This window comes from Orycteropus afer, unplaced genomic scaffold (assembly GCF_000298275.1).
Source record: "Orycteropus afer afer isolate SDZICR_OR568_19922 unplaced genomic scaffold, OryAfe1.0 scaffold00644, whole genome shotgun sequence".
NCBI lineage: Eukaryota > Metazoa > Chordata > Mammalia > Tubulidentata > Orycteropodidae > Orycteropus > Orycteropus afer.
Genome location: NW_006922231.1, coordinates 143,566 through 162,012, shown reverse-complemented (window position 1 = coordinate 162,012; position 18,447 = coordinate 143,566). Strand labels below are relative to the sequence as shown.

The 18,447-nt window shown below is 41.8% G+C and overlaps 1 protein-coding gene across 1 annotated transcript in view; it reads right to left on the bottom strand.

Annotated features, from left to right (window-relative positions):
- Positions 1 to 18,447, bottom strand: part of ABCB1 (ATP binding cassette subfamily B member 1) — a 119,146-nt gene that overhangs the window by 13,256 nt on the left and 87,443 nt on the right. Inside the window, exons 19-23 of the mRNA XM_007956634.2 lie at positions 14,804 to 14,904; positions 12,106 to 12,246; positions 6,662 to 6,818; positions 5,418 to 5,615; positions 904 to 1,110 (exon numbers count right to left, since the gene is read on the bottom strand). Of these exons, the coding sequence (XP_007954825.2) occupies positions 904 to 1,110; positions 5,418 to 5,615; positions 6,662 to 6,818; positions 12,106 to 12,246; positions 14,804 to 14,904 (804 nt within the window). The remainder of the gene's footprint in view (positions 1 to 903; positions 1,111 to 5,417; positions 5,616 to 6,661; positions 6,819 to 12,105; positions 12,247 to 14,803; positions 14,905 to 18,447) is intronic.

The window sequence follows — 18,447 nt, the reverse complement described above, 5'->3', positions numbered from 1 at the left end:
GAGACAATGGCCCCTAGCTGCCCTTCAGGTCTGGAATTGAACCCATACCTGTGGTTTCCAACCAAACAAAAGACTGGCATATGAGTTGAACATTTACCTGAGGTCAATACACTCCTTGGAGAGAACAATCATGGGAGAAAGAAGGGCTTATTAGGCACAGGGAGAGAGCTCAGGGGGCAGGAGTGCATGGAGAGATGGACATAGGGTAGAGGTAACTATGGGAGGAAGTGGGAGGGGAGCTGTTGCATTGTGGTAAATTGTGGTCACTGTCATGAGACAAAGTGTATGTGAACTGCTGTATGGAAAGTGAATTTGCTCTGTAAATTTTCACCCAAATCACACACACACACACACACACACACAAACAAGTATCTGCGAAGCATAATAAAGCAAAGCTCAATAAAATGAGGTATGCCTGTAAGGTTTGAGGCTTCAGGGAGAGCTGCAAAGTTAGGAGAAAAATAAGTTAAAATGGTCATGCCTCTTTTCTCAGAAGATGAAAAGCAGCTCTTCCATAAGTGGACACTGGGCACCATGTCCAGTTCTGCACTTGGGCTTGGAGGAAAAGGCCCCCCTGATGTGCCCTGTTTCCCCATGGTTTGAAGGGAGATGGAGCTTCAAGCCTAGAAGCTTGGGACCTGGAGAAATGTTTCAGTTGTCATACTCCTAGAAAGTGCCTCTCCCCTAAACCTGAATTGATCTCATATTTCCATCCCCTTTCTTACTATAAGGTTAACATAACATTGAATAGGGACAGGATGTGTAGTCAGATGTTTATCTATACGGGGGTGTACTTTGGGTTTTTTTCTCTTCACCTTTGGAATGCCAGCCCTTTAGAATTCAAACTGTAGGATCAGTGAGATGCCAAATGCTTCTGGAGCTTCTAATATGGGAGAGACTTACATCAGGCAGTGTCTCAATGAAAGGGTGGATGTTGGCCTCCTTGGCTGCCTGAACAATCTCCGCCTGTGACACGGCCCGACTGTTGTCTCCGTAGGCAATGTTCTCACCAATGCTGCAGTCAAACAGGATGGGCTCCTGGGACACAATGCCCAGGTGGGCTCGGAGCCACTGCACATTCAGATGCTTTATTTCGTTGCCATCAATTAGCTGAAAACACAAGTTTATAAATCACCTTTGGGGGCCAGAAGACTCAGAATTTAGCAAAAACAGCAACATCCTTTCATATATCAAAAGTGTCAAATTACTGTGATTAGAGGAAAAGTTTGGTTTGTCAAGGTTCATTGAACAAGGTCACAGTTGTAGAACTGTAATGTTTCTGATATGGATGTGGTGACAGAATAATGTCACCCTCCTCCTCCCAAAGCTACCCATGTCCTAATCCCTGCAACCTGTTTAAGAGGGAATTGGATTGCAGATAGGATGCTAATAAACTGACTTTAAAATAAGACATTATCTGGTTTTTCTGAGTGAGCCCAAGGAAATCATAGGGTTCTTAACCATAGAAGAGGGAAGAGGGAGACTGAGTACCTCCTAAGAAAGAGATGACAAGCATTTGCTGGCATTGAAGATGGAGGAAGGGACCATGAGCCAAGAAATGTGGGCAGCTTCCAGATGCTAGAAAAGGTAAGGAAACAGATCCTCTCCTGGAACCTCCAGAAAGAAACATAGGTTTCTTTGTTTTTAGCCTGATGTTTTTAGGCCAGTGAGACCCATGTTGGACTTCTGACCTATAAAATAATAAATCTGTGCTGTTTTAAGCCACTAAGCTTATTGTAATTTGTTACAGCAGCAATAGGAAACTAGTACAGTGCTTCTATTGGGATGTATCCTGGTATCCTCATTCTTATGTCTCAGTATTTCACTAGAAAAATGGCCAGGACTGGCGTGGAAATGAATATAGCTATGATCACATAATAGATGGGAAATTCAGGTTTCTGATCTTGAATTAGGTAGGATGAGATTTTAGGGTATCAGATGGAATAAAAGTGAGTGTGGGAGAGTGACTGGTGTATCTCTAACTAGTTATTAATCTTAGGAAAGTAAATTTCTCTAAAACTCAGTTTCCTTATGTATAAAACGTATAAAAAAGTTACCTACAAATTGTTTTATGATCCACACAATCAAATGCTTTTCCATAGTCAATAAAACACAAGTAAACATCTTTCTGGTATTCTTTACTTTGAACCAAGATCCATCTGACATCCGCAATGATATCCCTTGTTCCACATCCTCTTTTGAATCTAGCCTGCACCTCTGGAAGTTCTCTGTCAATATACTTCTGCAAGCATTTTTTAAATTATCTTCTATAAGAATTTACTTGGCATGCGATATTATTGATATTGTTTGATAATTTCCACATTCTGTGGGATCACCTTTCTTTGGAATGGGTACAAATATGGATCTCTTCCAGTCAGTTGGCCAGGTAGCTGTCTTCAAAATCTCTTGCCATAACTGAGTGAGTGCCTCCAGCGGGGCATCCATTTGTTGAAACATCTCAATGGGTATCCCATCAATTCCTAGAGCCTTGTTCTTTGGCAATTCTTCAGTGCAGCTTCGACTTCTTCCTTCACTATCATTGGTTCTTGATCATATGCCAACTCCTGAAATGGATGAAGATCGACCAGTTCTTTTTGGTACAGTGACTCTGTGTATCCCTTTCATCTTCTTTTGATGCTTCCTGCATCATTTAATATTTTGGCCATAGAACCTTTCAATATTGCAACTTGAAGCTTAATTTTTTTTTTTTTTTCAGTTCTTTCAGCTTGAGAAATGCTGAGTATGTTCTTCTCTTTGGTTTTCTAACTCCAAGTCTTTGCACATTTCATTAAAGTAATTGGCTTTGTCTGCTCAAGTTGCTCTTTGAAGTCTTCAGTTCAGCTCTTTTATCTTGTCATTTCTTCCATTTGCTTTGGTTACTCTTCTCTCAAGGGCAAGCTACAGGCTCTTCTGTCATCCATTTTGGTCTTTTCTCATCTTTTTAATGACCTCTTGTCTTCATGGAAGATGTTCTTGATGTCATCCCACAATTCTGGTTTTCAGCCATTGATGTTCAATGCATCAAATCTATTCTTTAGATGGTCTCTAAATTCAGGACGGATATATTCAAGGACATATTTTGGCTCTTGTGGCTTGTTCTAATTGTGTTCAAGTTGAACTTGCGTATGAGCAGTTGATGGTCTGTTCCACAATCGGCTCTTGGCCTTGTTTTGGCTGAAGATATTGAGCTTTTCCATCGCCTCTTGCCACAGAAGTAGTCAATCTGATTCCAATGTACTCCATCTGGCAAAGTCCACATGTATAGCCACCGTCTGTGTTGTTGAAAAAAGGTACTTGTAATGAGTAAGTCGTTAGTCTTGCAAAATTCTATCATGCGATCTCCAGCCTTATTTCTGTCACCAAGGCCAAATTTTCCAACTACTGGTGATTCTTCTTTGTTTCTTTTTGCATTCCAGTCAACGTTAACACATCTTGATTACACGTTCGGTCAATTTCAGACTGCAGAAATTGATAAAAATCTTGAATTTCCTCATCTTTGGCTTTGGTGGTTGTTGTGTAAATTTGAATAATAGTCGTATTAACTGATCTTTCTTGTAAGTGTATGGATATTATCCTATCACTGACAGCACTGTACTTCAGGACAGATCTTGAAATACTCTTTGTAATGATGAATGCCACACCATTCCTCTTCAAATTGTCATTCCCAGCAAAATAGATCATATGGTTGTCTGACTCAAAATGGCTAAAACCAGTCCACTTCAGCTCACTAATGCCTAGGATATCAATCTTTATGCATTCCATTTCATTTTTGACAACTTCCAATTTTCCTAGATTCATACTTTGTACATTCCATGTTCCTATTATTAATGGATGTTTGCAGCTGTTTCTCCTCAATTTGAGTTGTGTCATGTCAGCAAATGGAGGTCTCGAAAACTTTACTTTATCCATATCAGTAAGGTTGGTTCTACTGTGATGATGCAGCTCTTCCACAGTCCTTTTTTTTGAGAGCCTTCTGACCTAAGTGGCTCGTCTTCCTGCACTGTATCAGACAGTGTTTCCAGGCTGTTCATATAGTTGCCTAGTAATGTAACAGAGAGTGTTTCTCTGCTATTCATAAGGTTTTCCCTGGCCAATTCTTTGAGAAGTGGATGGCTTCTTCCTTCTTCCTAGTCTGGCTCAGTCTGCAAGCTGGGCCAAAACCTGTATACCATGTGCAACCCTGCTGGTGTCTGAAACACCAATGGCACAGCCTCAAGCCTCACAGCAACACGCCACCACAGTACAACAAACCGACAGACAAGTTTGTCTCCCTTAGCTGTTCAAAACCTCTCCACCCACCCCTTACCTCATTCCTTGCCACTTGCTTACTCTGTCCTGGATGCCCGGGCTTTCCTTTTCTTTCCCCTCCATTTTCCTGCTGCTTTTGTGGGAGGAGGGCTGGATCCCTCCCCTTACCTGAATCCCTCTGCTGCTCGTTCATTCTTTTGTGGATGCCCTGGCTTTCCTTTTCTTTCCCCTCCACTTGGGGTGTGGTGCTGCTTAGGGGTGGTGGGGCCTGGATCCCTCCCCTTACCTGGATGCCTCTGCCACTTGCTCACTCTGTCCTGGATGCCTACTCCCTTCAATACTCCTATCTGACCTCTAGTACCTGAGATGGTCCCTGATAGGCACTCAATAAAGGTTTAATAAATGTTGAATGAGTAAATCTGACCCTTTACTCAGTCTTTTACTTTAGAAAACAAAAGGGAATTTCTCTATCCACCTCCCAAATTTTTATCTCATTTTTTTTCCCTTAGAAGGTATTTCAATGCCCTCTACATATCAGTGGCCAATGCTTTTGCCTCATTCAGTCATAAAAATGCTCAGGATTTCTCCTCCTAAAAATTTTCCCTGGATTCTGCTTCCCCATTCAAGTTACTGATCTTATCTGCTTTTCAATCTTCTTGACAGTCTACACTTACTTAAATCTCTATTTTGCCTCCTAACCATACTTCATCATTCATGCTGAACTGTTTTCTACTAATACCAGTTCACTTGAGAATAATTTATAATGTTAGAAATAGCCTATTAATTGCCAAATCTTGTCATGCCTTTTCAGTCCTTCTTGAAACACTCCCCACCATTGGCTTCCATCTTAACTGTCTCTTCTAGTGTCCCTCCTATCTTCCTGGTTACTTCACTTCTCATTTTTTTTACTCTTCTCATGTAAGCTGAAACCTAAACAAGGCAAGGGAGGTGTTGGTAAGAAGGCTACTTATACAGGAGTTGAGCACTGTTGAGAGACAGGTTGGAGCAGATGGCAGAGTTTGGAGACCATATCTAGGATGTCAGACCTAATCTAAGTGAGATCACTGTCAAAATATTTTAAAAATCATGGCTTGTACTCAAGAGTTAAATACACCATGTATTTAGATGGGCTAAAACCTGAAATGAACTTATTTTGAATGTGTGCTCACCACTTTTCCAGCCAAGGGGTCGTAGAATCGCTCAAGGAGCTGAACCACTGTGCTCTTCCCACAGCCACTGCTGCCCACCAGAGCCAGTGTCTGGCCCTTCTTCACCTTGAAGCTCAGCCCCCGAAGCACTGGGATGTCTGGCCGAGTGGGATAGTTGAACATGACTTCATCAAATGTCACATTTCCTTCCAACTTATTCTAGAATCAGAGCAACATTAAATTTGTTTGTGGCAATACTGAAAATACATTGTATACAGCCACCCTCCTCTATGACCAGGAGTCAGAAGGTGTGTTATGCCCAGGGCTTTCAACCGGTTCTTTCTGGTTCAGTCATGGCTGATGAAATGAAACCAGAATGGACCCAAATTTGTAAAATGTGGATTAACTGGAACAGGGAAAATCACAATCACAGCCCTGTTAGAAACTTAATCTCTCTCTTAAAAAATAAGAGCAGTGTGTTTGTTGCATAGCAACCAAGTATCTTGATTGCCAGAGTTGGAGCTAGCAGTGTCCCTCTCAAAGATGGCAGCTGACCATGCTGCTTTAAATGTGTCACTCTCCACAGTCCTGGCAATAACCCAATCTCTTGCATCAGGGTCCTGAAAGGGCTCACTATGCGTCTTTCAAGTTTTCTATTCCAGGGCTTCAACCTGTAATTTTTCCCATTCCAGCTACTGTTATGTTTCACTGAAATTTTTAAAATTCAGGTCTGTTCCAATTTTGTTTCATCAGGCAGGAGTGAACCAGTTCGAAGCCCTGGTTATGCCATTTGGGCTTCATTTCAAAGTGCTAGAATGTAATAAATAAGATAGAAAAGAGTCAAGGCTTTTCTAGCATACATTATTATTATTGTGCAAATGTAATAATTCATACCTATTCCCAGGTTGGGCAATCTACTTCCATAGTGTTACTGCCTCGGCAACCCAAGGAGGGGTCGCTATGCGTTGGGTCTGACTTGACGGCACATAACAACAACAATTCCCCAAGAATAAAACAGCCTACATATATAATAAACTTAATTAACATTTGCTTATAAAGTGGGGAGTATTTCTATCTCACTGTAACTTTGTTATATAGAAGGACTAGATGTTAATATATATTACTGGAACTTATTGAAAATGAATCCATGATCAGGAAAGTTTTATTTTATCATCAGCATATAAAATATTTTTGCGAAATTTCCTTTTATAATACTTTCATTCAGAAGTTAGAAGAAGATTATATAATGGAAACATTGAACTCACTGGCTTCAGGCCTTCTGTGCTATAGCTGTCAATTAGAGGGAGTTTCTCAATGATCATGATAATGTGGGCTGCTGACACTTTGGCTTTGGCATAGTCAGGAGCAAAGGAACTGACTTGCCCAACTGCCATGGCACCAAAGACAATAGCTGAAAATACCCTGCAAAAAACAAAGGTAAAACATATGCATAGAGTTATGACTGCAATGCACAAAAACTGACACTTCTACAACCAGAGTATTGCCTCAAATACAAAACAAGTTAAAAAATAAACATAATACTTTTTCATTTTAAGTTCATGTCAATGTAATAGCCTGATCACAAAATTGGCCCATTTTTTTCACCACTCTGTCTGTAGCCTTACCTCCTTGCAATGTGACTGTCAAGCTTTTCTACTTAAGGACAGTGTATTTTCCTCCCTTTGAAGCTGGCTGGCCCTGTGACTTGTTTTGGCCAACAGGATGTGCTGGAAGTGAATGTTGCCACCAATTCCAAGCCTAGACCTCAGAGGGCCCTGCATGCTTTGTTCTCTCTAACTCTGTCACTACCATGAAAACAAGCCCAGGTTAGCCTGCTGGAGGATGAGACACACACAGAGAAGTGTTGAGTGGGTTCCAGCCAGCTAGCCTGTAGTTCACTGTAGACTCATAAGTGAGCCCGCTGGAACCAGCTGTGCCTAGCCTAAATCATAATGGCCCAGCTGACCCATAGACTCATGGCCAAAAATAAATGTTGATCATTGTATGCCACTGAGGTTCAGTGGTTGGTTGTTACGCAGCATTATTGGGTAAATAGATAAAGGATACAGTCAGTGATGATGGAATTACATTGAGCTCTAAAAAACTGTGAGCTGTGGAAAAGGAGAGTTTCTTACAGACACAGACTACCATGTTTCCTTTAAAATGCAGTTAACTTTCTTAATCACTGACATGGAGTCACTGCAGTTCAAATTGGAAATGACTTTACAGATAACCAACTCCAACGTTCTCTCAAAGTTTGTGCCTGGACACTTCCCCTAAGCTGGCTTTCATCCTGTTTTAGGAATCGTGAAGTTCTTTGAGTTACTCAATTGTTAAAAAGTCCTTTCATATTGAAGGATAATCTACTTCCTTTTGCATAACCTTCAAGTCTTGGTATATTGTTAAAAGATCCTTTGCGTCTTTGATAACTCTTCACACTCTTGCATTCTGCTGCCTTTCTCCAGGGATGCTTATCAATGTGCCTTTTTTAAACAACAGGACTGGAACCCAAAGATTACTTGGGAGTGCTCTAAGCATACTGACAATCCATCACTTCCTTGCCTCTGCACGCTTTGCCTGTGTTATGTAGCACAGGATGTCATCAGTTTTTTGTTTTGTTTTGTTTTAAAAGAGCTCTAAATATATCACACCAGTGATTCATCTTGGGCTTGCTATGATTTAATCCTGTGAGGTCTTTTTCAAATGGGCTTTCTTTATTATGGATTGAATTGTGTGTCCCCCACCCCCATCAAAAAATATGTGTTGGAATCCTAATGCTTATACCTGTGGGTATACTCCTTAGAAATGGGGTTCTCTTTGTTATGGTAATGAGGCCAGAGCAGTACTAGGGAGGTGTCCTAAACCTAACCACTGCTGAGTTATAAATAGAGCAGATTAGACACAGAAGCAAGAACAAATGAGGGAAGACAGATGCTACCTGAGTGTCATCAAGAACCAAGGAATGCGGGGTTACAGAAGCTAAAAAATACAAAGATCATCCCCTACAGCTGATGCCTTGAATTTGGATTTCTAAATTTCTGTTCTTTAAAGCCACCCACTTGTGGTATTTGTTACAGCAGTACTAGGAAACTAAGACAGGGCTGCTCTTCAGACAGGTCTATACTATATTCTCCCAAACCTGTATGGCTGAGTGTTAGCAATGTTCATCAATTTGATACTTACTTTGGAAAAAAAAGCAATATAACAGATAATTATATATTCAAAGACCTAATACCAGTGATGCCTGGTTTTGAAATTTTCAGGGGTTAGATGTAATCATAAATAGCACCTGCATGTCATTTGTCACAGTTAGAAGTTGAGTGGACATTTTGTGGTAGGCTGGGTTCTCTAGAGAAGCAAAACCAGTAAAGCTTAGAGAAAAAGAGAGAGAGAGAAATTTATTGTTTTGGTTACTTAGTACCGCTCTGACAAGAATATACCACAAATGGGATGGCCTTAACAAACATGAGTTTATTCTCCCAGTTTGGAGGCTTTAAGTCCAGGTTAAAAGTGCCAGGCTATACGTGCTGGATGAAAGCCCCTCAACCTTGGGGTCCAGTTCTGCCTCCTGCTCCCAGCCCACTGGAGCTAGAGGCTTTTCTTCACTCAGGCAGCTACTGGCTGCTGAGGCTGCCAAGCCCAAGGTTGACAAGTAAAAAGGCAAAGTCCCAATGTTACCAAACCACAAGACAGGCCATTAATTTAAGTCCACTGTAAGGTCGGCAGAGCTTGGCAGGCTGCTGAACAACGAGACAGCTACATGTAGGGCATGCCATAAACTAGCTACTGTCCCCAAGGCTTCTCCTTATATACAGAAAGCAGACCACATCCCAAAGGCAGCTACTTAGCTGCTTGTGGTAGATCCCACCATGGAGGTGATTGCCAGTCTCATCATGGGGAATAACTACCAGCAGCTGCCCAGCCACTCAACCAGGCCCAGCCAAGTTGGCACACAAACATAACCATCAAATTTATCTTAGGAAAATGGCTCACACACTTATACAAGATGTCAAGTCCCAAGTTCTTGGATCTAACCTCAAGCTGGAGGCTTTTCCCAACTCATGCAGCTGCAGGGGCTGACGAGCTCAAGGTTGGCAGGCAGTATACCAGCTATTGACTGTGACAAATGACGAATTCAAGATCTCCAGGCAGAATGATGGATTTCTCGCTCATGGACAGTTGTAGGCAGCACAACAGGATCCTGATCCACAGAAGATTGTCTCTTTTTCCCAGGGTGTCCATAAACACATTGGAAGCAGGCCACAAGCCCAAAGCAGCTACTCAGCTGCTCCAGTAGATTCCACCATGGAGTTAATTACCAGTCTCACCATGGGGAATAACTACAATTCAGCTGCCCAGCAACTCAACCAGGCCTAGCCAAGTTAACACACAAATTTAACCACTACAATTCCACCCTTTGTCAACTTGGCACCTGTACAGATCTTCTTCACTGGGTGACTCCAGTCCCCTAGTGCCTGAGCAGTGTGACCTTTGGCCTGGCAGGCCCTGTTCCTCTCCCTCTTGGGCATGGCTGCCCTGCCCCCTCACTCTTGAGCAGTGGCTATGACTCCATCCCACTAGCTCACATGAATGAGCAGCCCCACATTCCAGAACCAAGTAGGTGAAGATCTGGCTCTTTGAAACCTAGGGGGTTGTGGTAGTTCGAAAGGCCATGGTCCTACTGTTGAGGCTGAGGCAGCTCTGCTTCTGGTTTCCTTGGTCTCTCTGCTTCTGCCAATTAATGCCCAAAGACAACCCACTCTGCCAGAAATCTTCTTGCCTAAAAGATACTTGGCTTTCTTGCTCCGTGTGCTGGCCAACCTGCTACTCCATCTCACGCCAGTCTTTTCTACCAATTAATGCCTGAAGGCAACCCACTCCGCCAAGAAGCCACCTACCCAATGGAACCTAGCTTTCTCCTCCATGGGCTAGTAAGCCTGTTGCTGTTTAATGCCGGTCTCTGGGCTCTGCTACTGCTGTTTCTTATGCTGGTCTCTCTGTCGGTAGGTATCTCTCTGCCAGTTTCTTGGCTCTGCTGCTGCCGTCTCTAATGCCAGGGTCTCTCTGCCAGTGTCTTGGGTCAAGGATGCACTCCACTCCTGTTTCCACATTTTAGGTATCTGTCAGAGCAGCACCCTACTCTCTCGGTACCACATTCTGTTTTGGTTACCTAGTGCCACTCTGACAAGAATATACCACCGATGGTATGCTTGAATAAACAGGAGTTTATTTTCTTATAGTTTGGAGGCTTTAAGTCTGAGTTCAAAGTGCCAGGCTCTAGGGGCAGAGTGAAAGCCCCTCAAACTTGAGCTTTAGCTTTGCCTTCTGCTCCCGGCCCCCTGGATCTAGAGGCTTTTCTTTACTCAGACAGCTGCTGGCTGCAGCGACTGACAAGCTCAAGGTTGAAAAGTAAAAAGGCACAGTCCCAATCTTACCAAACCACATGGAAGGCCATTAATTCAAGGTTATTGAAAGTTGGCAGAGCATGGCAGGTGCCGAACAATGACGTGGCTCCACACAGGGTTCAAGTGTGCCATAAGCTAGAGACCATTCCCAAAGCTGTTTCTTATATTTAGGAAGCAGACCACATAACCCAAGCAGCTATTCAGCTGCTCCAATAGACTCCACCATGAAGTTAATTACCAGTCTCACCATGGGAAGGAACTATATTCAGCTCCCCAGCCACTCAACCAGACCCAGCCAAGTAGACACACAAACTTAACCACCACATATTTAAATCAGCTGGGGTTATAATGAGCAAACTATGATGCATGCACAACTCTATTTCTAAACAGAACAGAAATATCATATTAATACTAAATTGCTAGGCTTATATGAGGGAGCTCTGATGTCGTAGTGGTTAAGGCATTTGGTTTCTAACCAAAAGGTCAGTGGTTCAAATCTGCAAGCTGCTCTATGGAAGAAAGATGAAGCAATCTGTTTCCATAAAGATTTACTACCTTGGAAACAAAATGAGGGTCACTATGAGTCAGAATTGACTCGATGGCAGTGAATGAGGCTTCTATGACTGTGGTTTAAATGTAAAACTATGTTTTTTGGGGGAGGTGGGTAGACTCTTACTTATCACTAAATCCAGAATCTCAGAAAGATTATACATAAAATTTTCACTACCAAACTGTATATTTGGGTATTCCAGAAGGATAATTAAGTCCAGGCCTATTTTATCCTGGCCAAAGCACAATTTTTGCTTCACAGCAATGTAACAGAAAAATTCCAATCCAGCTTTTCCTTTGTTATTTCTGGAATTTTCCAGTTCTTACCTTTCAACTGCTCTTCTCTTATCAAGGAACTTTATCCTAGAATATCCCAAGGCTTACAGAATTTAGTGTTCCACACTCTGTACTTAAGCTGCCCCCACTTGGAAATCTTTTTAAAAGGAGCCTTGCTTAGAGTTAGACTTCTTCCCAAATTCCAGTGCCTTCTGGAAGTTTCTAAATCACCCCATCCAGTCACAGATTTGGAAAGATCAGATATGTGAGAGTGAAAACTGGGAAGAAGGAAGTCACTAATCCCCAAAATGAAACAGGTACTTCAACATAATACACTGACTCAAAGGCAAAAAGCCACTTTATGAATGACCAGAATCTATCAATGAGATGTCACAGTGGGACTTTACATTCAGGCATTAGGCATATTTATCTCAGCTTTATTTCTAGAGTTTAATCATAAATATCAACCCAATACTTACAAGAGAACATTCTCAAATGTCATGTCATTACGTGCTACCAAGTAGGCACCAAAACGGAAACAGGCAGCATAGGAAAAATACATCATTGCCTGGGTGATGGAAAATGTGATGCCAAAGATTTGAGCTTTCCTCAAAGAGTTTCTGAAAAGAAGACATTTTAAATTTACTCAACTTTCATTTCTTTGTGGGCGAGAGGTATGACAGACAAAAATAGGTTTAGTTTCCAAAAAAGTAAGTTTGGATTCTCTCTTTACCACTTACCAGTTGTGCAAATTTAGGAAAATTTCCAATCTCTGAGCTTGTTTATTTTTAATGCAGAATTAATCTTAAAGGGTTGACGTAAACATAAAATGAGCCAATGAACATAAAGAGCATGTTAGGAGATTAATAAATGAATATTCCTGTCCTTTCTTTCTCACTTTGGACACATAACATATATGTGTTCTACAGTAAATGTTCATCAACACATCTGTCAAAGTTGCAGGAACTAAGCTGTGCATTGGTGACACACAGAAATAAGGCATGTTCTTGCCCTTGAGGACCTGGGAGACAAGTTGGATAAATATTTCTGTAATGGAGGTACTTTATGAATAACATGTTATGGGAAGAGAAGAGGAGGCATTTAACTCTTTGGGGGAGTTAGAGAAAGTGTAACAAAGGGGTTGACCTTCTTGGAATTTCTGAGCCAGATAGAACTCAGTGCTGTGTTGTTGTTAGTTAGTTGCCGTGAAGTCAACTCCAACTCATAGAGATCCCACGTTACAGAGCAGAACTGCCCTGTCGGATATTCTAGGTTATAATCTTTATGGGGGAGCTGTGGTAGAGTAGGCCCTAAGGCATTAGACTGCTAACCATAAGAAAGCAGATTGGACAATCTACTTCCATAGTGATACTGCCTCAGAAACCCAAGGATGAGTCGCTACAAGTTGAATCCTACTAGATAGCAATGCGTTTTTTTTTTTTTTTTTTTGAATGTTTATGGGAGCAGACTGCCAGACTATTCTCCCATGGAGCCACTGGGTGGGTTCAAACTGTCAGCCTTTCGGTTAGCAGCCAAGTGCTTAACCATTGTGTTATCATGGCTCCTTGCAGTGCTGGGCAGGTGTGGGAAAGAACAGACTGGCAAAAGAGCAGCACAACTTTTATTCCTGTTTCCACCACATCAACTCTGCTTTCATCTGTTTCATAGATTGTGATTTCAAATAAGTTTCTTTAGAACAAAGGATTTTACTATTACCAAAGTCCCTGCCTGCAAGGCTGGCAGTTTGAATCTACCCAGAAGAACCTCAGAAGAAGGGCCTGGTGATCTACTTCTGAAAGATTGAAAAGATGACAGCCTGTGGAGCACACATCTGCTCTGATACACGTGGGGTTGTGAAGAGGTGGACACAACTTGAAGACAAATTTTTTTTTTTTTTTAATTACCAAAAGTAAAAAAAAAATAAAGTTTGGCAACCCATTGATAAGGTCCAGTCCCCTTCTTTTACTGTAGAAGAAACAGATTCAGAGAGGTTGCCTATGTTCACAACACTTATTACAGGTGATGAGTTCAGTGAAGGAAGAACTGAAGGTTTCCATTGAAAGAGGGGTAATAAGAGGAAAGAAAAGCATCCTCAGGAAGCACCACTACCTCAGTGTCCCAAACACCACAAATTTCAAGTTATATAAAGAACTCCCACCACTTGTCTGTCAGTTTGTCATACTGTGGTAGCTTGCTTGTTGCTCTGAGGCTGGAGGCTATGCCACAGTATTTGAAATGCCAGCAGGGTCACCCATGGTGGACAGGTTTCAGTGGAGCTTCCAGACCAAGACAGACTCAGAAGAAGGAAGGAGCCATCCTCTTTTCAAAGAACTGGCCAGTGAAAACCTTATAAATAGGAGTGAAACACTATCTGATAGATTACTGGAAAACTTTATGAATACCCTTGAAACACTGTCTGATATAGTGCCAGAAGATGAGCCTCTCAGGTCGGAAGGCACTCAAAATACAACTGGGGAAAAGCTGCCTCCTCAGAACAGAGCCAACCTTAATGATTTGTATGGAGTAAATCTGTCCTGGAAGAAGTGCAGCTGGAATGCTCCTTGGAAGCAAGAATGGCCAGACTCTGTCTTACCTACTTTGGTCATGTTGTCAGAAGGAACCATTCCCTGCAGAACGATATCATATTTGGTAAAGTGAAAAGTCAACAGAAAAGAGGAAGGCCCTCAACAAGATGGACTGAAACAGTGGCTGCAACAATGGGCTCAGGTATAGCAAGGATTGTGAGGCTGGCACAGGACTGGGTAGTGTTTCATTCTGTTGCACATAGGGTCGCTATGAGTTGGAGCTGACTCAATGGCACCTAACAACCACCACATAAAGAACTCATTCTGGACTCCAGCCACTGCTCTCTTGTATTTCCTATTTAATTAAATAAAGTCATTATCCAAACTTAATACCGAACAATCATTCTCAAGTCCTCTCTCCCTCCTTTTCCCAGCAGTCAGCCATTTTTACAATGTCTACCCCAGACATGTCCCTACTTAGTTCAGGATCTTGTCATTTCTCTCTTGGTTAAGTACAAGGGCTTCCCAATTGCATCCCTTCTAGTAATTTCTCCACTGTTCCCTCCCTTCCAGTCCAAGTAGTCTTCCTACAAACAAATCTGATGAATGAAAAACTCACCCACTCCCCACCTCCCTCTCCAGTGGTTATTACCTGTATGGTACTTGCAAATTGTGGCCATACATGTATTCAAACTTTTCCTCCCGTGTCAGAGAAACAACAGTTCGGAAATTTTCTATTGCTTCAGTAGCAATCTGTAACAGAGATCGCCCAGTTACTAAGAGGCACAAAGCTATTAGTCTGAAGCACATAAAATAGATTTCTAAAATTAATTTTATGATTATTATATTATTTATTTCTCATTACCTATGATCTTCTATATGAACAAAGACACTAAGGGATTTATCAAATACAGTTTTAGACCTAAAAGAAGGATTATCTAATTCCATCTCCTTTTTGCAGAAAGAGAAGTTAAGGTCTAAAGAGAAGGCATTTGCCTTAAACCTAAATGACAAAATAAGCCTGATAAATTAGTGTTTTGCATGTAGTGCAGTGCTATTTCTCCTACCATGGTCACATTTTAAATTTCTAGTTATTTTACACACACACACACACACACACACACCCCAAAACCAAACACATTGCTGTCAAGTCGGATCTGATTCATAGCGACCTCTCCTTGGGTTTCCAAAGTGTTATCACTGTGGAACTAGATTGCCCAACCTTCCTTCTGAGGATTGGCTGGTGGGTTTGAACTGCCAGTCTTCTGGTTAGCAGTCAAATGCCTTAGGCATTACGCCACTAGAGCTCCTATGTATATGTATGTATTCATGTATGTATGTATGTGTATACATACATACACACACACACCCCACACACACACACACAGGGAGCTCTGGTGGTGTACTGCCTAGGGCATGTGACTTTATCCTAAAGCGAACAAAATAAGGACGGGCAGGGAAGCTAAATTAATGGAAATGGAACAAACAAAATGGAAATAATGAGAATGCTACTGACACATTGTGAAAAATGTAACCAGTGTCACAGAACAATCTATGAAAACGGAATATAATTTTCTGTGTAAACTTTCACCTGTTACACAGTGAGTACAAACTCACCGCCATTGAGTTTACAAAAAAAAGTTAAGAGGCAAAAATTCACCTACAGTCAAACTCCACAAAGGCAATCCTTATTCAGACTCATGTTAGAATATAATTTACAATTATAAGGGTTCAAAAAAACAAATAAAAGAGGTTTTCTGAATAAGCAAGAAAATTCAACAAACACTACAGATGAAAAAGTGAGATTTTACTGTAACTTTCAGTGTAATAGCTTTAAGAAATATTTTTTGTGAATCATTTTCTAAGGCAGGAGTATCTTGTTTACAATTGGCTTATAAATATTAAAAAAAGAACAACTCACTGCTGTCGAGTCAATTCAACTCATAGGTGCCCCTCCTTGGGTTTCCGAGGCAGTATCTCTATGAAAGTAGATTGCCCAACCTTCCTTCCGGGGAATGGCTGGTGGGTTTGAACCACCAGCCTTCTGGTTAGCAGTCAAATGCCTTAGGCACTATGCCAGATCACTTTTTATTGTGCACATAGCCCAAAAGAGAGACAGTTTATGAGTCACAGAACTTGCACACCAGAAAAAACCAAACTCACTGCCATTGAGTCGTTTCTGACTCATAGTGACCCCTGTTTGGGTTTCCAAGGCTGTAGATTTTTATGGAAGTAGATTTCCTTGTCTTCCTCCCACAGAGAGGCTAGTGGGTTTGAACCACTGACATTCTGGTTAGCAGTCAAGTGCTGTTCTGGTTACCTAGTGCCACTCTGACAGGAATATACCACAAATGGGATGGCCTTAACAAACAGGAGTTTATTCTCTTACAGTTCGAGAGGTTAGAAGTCCAAGTTCAAAGTGCCAGGCTCTAGGGGCTGTGTGAAAGCCCCTCAACCTTGGGCTTCAGCTCTGCCTCCTGCTCCCAGCCCACTGAAGCTGGAGGCTTTTCTTCACTCAGACAGCTACTGGCTGCTGAGGCTAACAAGCCCAAGGTCGACAAATAAAATGGCACAGTCCCAATGTTACCAAACCACATGGCAGGCCATTAATTTAAGTCCATTGAAGTCCCAAGGTTGGCAGAGCATGTCAGACTGCTGGACAACAACATGGCTACATGCAGGGTTCAAGTGTGCCATAAGCTAAAGACCATTCCCAAGGCTGCTGCTTATTTATGGGAAGCAGACCATATACCCAAAGGCACCTACTCAGCTGTTCACAGTAGATTCCACCATGGAGTTGATTACCAGTCTCATCATGGGGAATACTACATCCAGCTGCCCAGCCACTCAACCAGGTCCAGCCAAGTTGACACAAAAACACAACCACCACAAGTGCCTTATCACTACGCCATAATCACTTCACAATCAGGGTCTTTGCCTCACAATGAAGCAATTAGGAAAGGGCTTAATTAACTCCCTCTATCCTCATAGCTTCTATTATCCCAAGAGTTTTAAATGGAGACTCAGTAACCACTATGAGAGAGAACTGCTAATTGGAGAAAGAGCAAATAGCATTGAGTTTATGAACAGAATAATTTTGAAGAAAGGGAAATATTTCTGGGGGAGAGACAACCTTCCTTATATTTATCTTCCTATTCTTAAATGGAGTTTGATTTATGGCTTTTATTTCCAAAACAGAAAATACATCCATTTTACAGAAATGCACATTAACCAATAATAATCTGACAGTCAAGAGCAGAGTAGAGATTATAAGCAAGCTTTGACATCATACAACTTCTAGAATCCTGAGCCTGCCCTGTCCCTCTAATGAAAAGCTGACAGATGTGATCCTGACCCCCATAGAGGTTATGTTTTAGAACAGAATGTAAGCCACTCATCAGAAAACAAAGAATGAAAAAAGAAAACTTAAGTGCTGAAAGATGACATGAATTAATTAAAGTGTCAGGGAAGCCCTCTCTGAAGAGATAATGAGTCTGAGCTGGCCATGGGACAATCAGAGTGAACCAGCTTGGAGCATTTTAGGAACTGAAAGGGCTGTGAGGGCAGAGAGGATGGGCATGGAAGAGAAATTGTACAAGACAAGTCATCAGGGGCTGGCACATGCAGCTTCATAAGGCAAGGAAGAAGGCTGGATTTTATTCCAACTCTGATAAGAAGCCACTGGAAGATATTAAGTAAAGTATCATGATCTGGTCTCTGTTTTAAAGAGATCAGTCTGGCTTCTGTGTGAAGAATGTAGAATGTAAGTGGACAAGCATGGAAGAAGTAGAAGCAAGGGAGACAGGTTAGGAAACCTGTTGCTGTGTGACTTCAGTCAAGTTATTTGTCCTCTCTGAAACTTGGACTTAAATCTGTCCAACAGTAATAATACAACAGAGTTACTGAGAGCATTAAATGAGTTAATATACATAGACTTCTTAGGATACCTGGTATATAATAAATGTTGTTGCCATCGAATTGGTTTCAACTCACAGTGACCCACTGTACAAGAGAATGAAACATTGCCCAGTTGTGCGCCATCCTCACAATCCTTGCTATACTTAAGCCTAGTGTTGCAGCCACTGTGTCAGTCCATCTCATTGAGGGTCTTCCCCTTTTTCACTGATCCTCCACTTTATGAAGCATGATAACCTTCTCCAGGGAATGGTCTCTTCTGACAACATGACCAAAGTAGGTCGAGACGAAGTCTGGCCATTCTTGCTTCCAAGGAGCATTCCAGCTGCACTTCTTCCAACACAGATTTGTTCATTCTTCTGGCAGTCCATGGTGCTTTCA